Consider the following 3,314-nt stretch of genomic DNA (forward strand, 5'->3'; position numbering starts at 1 on the left):
TTTTTTTTCCTAACCATATTTTATCCCCGTTAGCCATGTTAAAGTATGAAGCATGGGATTCATAATTAACGATGCCAAAAAAAATGACGTGATTAAAACAAGTCCCGCAGAAGTAAATGGTGAGGAGGCCACAAGTAACACTTATTTGAGTGAATCGAACAACGGGAAAAAAAATGGCGAGGAATGCCCAGGTGGAAATGGATCTGTTCCATTGAGTGATGGTGACACCCCAGGGGGGGAGGAACCCCCTGTGGGGAGCGAAGACTACGTCGTGGCTAACCACGGGAATGAGAAAGAACAACCATGTGATGGTACTCAGACTGATAATTTCGCAACGGAAGAGACCACTATTAATTGTGCTGCCAACCCCGGAGAGCATGCCCACTGGAGTGGCAACAAGGGCAGCGAGCGGGAGGCGTTTGCGGACGAGACCGAGGTGAGTAACCGTGAGGGAGAGTGACGGTCAGCTCAGGCAAGGCAGTTAGCGGAACCAACGCTGCTAGCGGAACCAACGCCGCTAACAGAGCCAACACAGCTAGCGGAACCTACGCCGCTAACAAATTCGTCTGTGCCGCCTTCCAACCCAGTCCACCCCCCCAACGTTCCCATTCAGCAACTCCCATGTGACAACGGAAGTGACATGAACCCGGAGGCGGAGCAAAACAACATAGAGCCAAATGGTGAAGGAGGAATGCACAGTTTGGGAAGTGGGAGCGGCGACCACGAAGGCAGCCGCAGTGGTGTGTTCTACTTACATGGGCCGAGCGAACAAGGACATGTCGCACCAAGCGAACAAGGACATGTCGCACCGAGTGAACAAGGACATGTCGCACCGACTGAAGACCCCAATGTGTTAAACAGTACCATCGAGCAGCAGGAGAGTAGCTTCTCATTTAAGTCAATTTTGATCAATCCAAACGAAGGTGCCGTTTCAACACAGGATGGGAGAGGAAGCGAAAGCATCCGCATGACTAATGTGCAAACATCCATTTGCAGCGCAGATATGAATACATTATGTGGAGGGGAACAAGGAGTGACTGTAATGACCCTCCCCCTGGAGAGTAATCCGCTAGAGCCTAATGGACTAAGTGGAGTGGCGCCCCAGGGGGTGGGCAAAGTGGGTTGCGCAAATGGGGAAGTACCCAGCCAGGGGGAAGTACCTGAAGGTGTAACGGGACATATCGCTGGAGGGGAAACTGGCCACCTCGCTGGAGGGGAAACTGGCCACCCCGCTGGAGAACCCCCGCGGAGGAGAAAGCACCCCCGCTCGTCTGAGCAGAAGCCGCCAAGTAATGTCAATTCGGATGATGGTGATGAATCGAACCATATCATAAAAAAGAAAATAAAAAGAAAAGTGGATGAAAATGATCAGATTTTTTATGCCATTAATGAATTCATGAAGGAGGGACTCAAAAATGAATGCATCCCTTTGTTTGAGCGTCTACAGCAAAATTTGTTTTTTTTAGTGATGCTTGCGAATATACCGAATGAGAATTTTGACGAGCTGGAAAGCAGTTCGTCGGATTACTAGGCTGTTGTGTGTGTCTCTCCGAGGAGCGGTGCGGCTGCAATTGGTGCGATGGTAGCGATGGTAGTGATGGTTGCGATGGTTGCGATTGGTGCGATGGCTTCGATGAGTCGCTATTGGTGCGATGGTTTCGATGAGTCGCTATTGGTGCGATGGCTTCGATGAGTCGCTATTGGCTGCGATTAGTAGGGAGGAGGCTACACCTGCTGGGGGCTTGGACAGGTCTTCCATCTCGCTGTGCCGATTTGGCGAATGGGTGTTTGTACGTGGGGGCGCCGTTTTTATGTATGTCATATATAGCCGCTGCGCCCTCCCCTTTTTTTTGTAAAGCGTGCACGCGGGAGTACCCCCGATGGAGGTTTTATCCCGGTGAAGTTAGCCCAGCGAGGGTACTAGCCTCCTCCAAAGCGCCTTGCTTGAATGCTGTTTTTTCTACTCCTAAACCGCATCCCATAATTTTGACGAGCTGACAGGGCACAGCCCTCTCTCCTCTCTCTCCTCTCTGCTGACGTGCTCGCCACTTATATATGTTTTTATATGTCCTTGTTTTTCCATTTTTCCTTTCGTACAACGGCTTTGTTCATACAATTAAAAAAAAGAACAGTCATTGGTGGAGTTCGCTCGGACAGCATGTGCTGGCCTCCACGTGGGGTGGCAGCCTTGAAAGGGGAAAAGGAAGCCTTTCGAATTAGGAGGGCAACTACATAATGCTTGGCGTGGTGGAATAGGTGGTACCACAAAAGGTAGATAGAATAAGAAAAGGTATATAATTTCAAAATGGAAGTAATTCCATTTGGCGAATGTTTACGTGGGGTGTTAAAAAAAAAAAAGGTTCACTTTGATTCGCTGCACTTGCTATCTCGCCCACGTTCAAATGTAAAGAAATAAAAAATAAGAAATACGAAGAAAAAAAAAAAAAGGGGCATGCGCTAAAATGTGTATGTAAAGGCAAAGATGGTGAGTAGCCATCCACGTGGTTGTTGCCGTGCAAGTGCGCTCGCACGCACGTGGGGTGTTGTCATTCGCAAAGGGGGTGGGTGGAACGAGGTTCCTCGCTTCGTTTCGCTTCTCTTCCCTGCCGCTTCCCTTCGCTTCTCTCCCCCATCAGTAGTTCAGCTCCATGTGCGAGCTGTACTGGTCGAAGTTCTTAGAAAAATTGGTGTCCGAATCGTTTTGCATGTTACTCATGCTATAGCTGGGGAAGGCCTGGTGGGGGACGTTATTTATTAATGCGTAGTCCAAGGTACTGTACGAATTATTTTGGCAATACATGACTCTCCCGTTGTTCATGCTGCTGCTGTGATTGTTAATCTCCGATTTGGGTGAAGTATATCCGTAATGCATGACCTTGCCTCCTGCAGACATGTGTTCCAATGTGTGGTGGTGGTGGTTTGGGCTGCCACTGCCGTTGTTGTTGCCGCCTCCGTTAGCACCTCCGTTAGCTCCTCCGTTAGCTCCTGCGTTAGCGCCTCCACTACCACCTCCGTTACAGCTTCCATTACCGTTGCCGCTTCCGCTGGAGCTACCCCCTTTGCTTTTTTTGCCCTCGATGAAGGACGTCCTGTGGGAGTAGTCCTCCTCCTCTTCCTCCATTTTTGGATAGTCGAACGAGATGCCGTTGGATCCGTTGCCACCGTGGTGCGGGTGGTGATGCGGGTGGTGGTTACCAGCGAGGTGATTGCTTCCGTGGTGACTGCTTCCGTGGTGGTGGCTCGAGTGATGCGTGCCGTGGTGCGGGTGGTGGTGCGCGCGCGATGTGGGGTGGTGCGACTGGTAAGGCGGATAA

At 50.5% G+C, this 3,314-nt stretch overlaps 2 protein-coding genes across 2 annotated transcripts in view; one reads left to right on the forward strand and one right to left on the reverse strand.

Moving 5' to 3' along the window:
* Positions 1-52: 52 nt before the first annotated feature.
* On the forward strand, positions 53-1,531 carry PCYB_123290 (hypothetical protein; the record flags this gene model as incomplete). The annotated part of the gene is made up of 2 exons (XM_004223662.1): positions 53-436; positions 614-1,531. 2 exons carry the CDS (start codon positions 53-55, stop codon positions 1,529-1,531), a joined length of 1,302 nt encoding a protein of 433 aa, XP_004223710.1.
* A 1,101-nt stretch (positions 1,532-2,632) lies between these two features.
* The window catches only part of PCYB_123300 (hypothetical protein), a gene marked incomplete at its 3' end in the record, with an annotated part of 8,090 nt that continues 7,408 nt past the window's right edge, over positions 2,633-3,314 (reverse strand). The window contains exon 7 of the mRNA XM_004223663.1: positions 2,633-3,298. Within this exon, the coding sequence (XP_004223711.1) occupies positions 2,633-3,298 (666 nt within the window). The remainder of the gene's footprint in view (positions 3,299-3,314) is intronic.

The sequence above is a fragment of the Plasmodium cynomolgi genome, chromosome 12 (genome assembly GCF_000321355.1).
Source record: "Plasmodium cynomolgi strain B DNA, chromosome 12, whole genome shotgun sequence".
NCBI classification, from domain to species: domain Eukaryota; phylum Apicomplexa; class Aconoidasida; order Haemosporida; family Plasmodiidae; genus Plasmodium; species Plasmodium cynomolgi.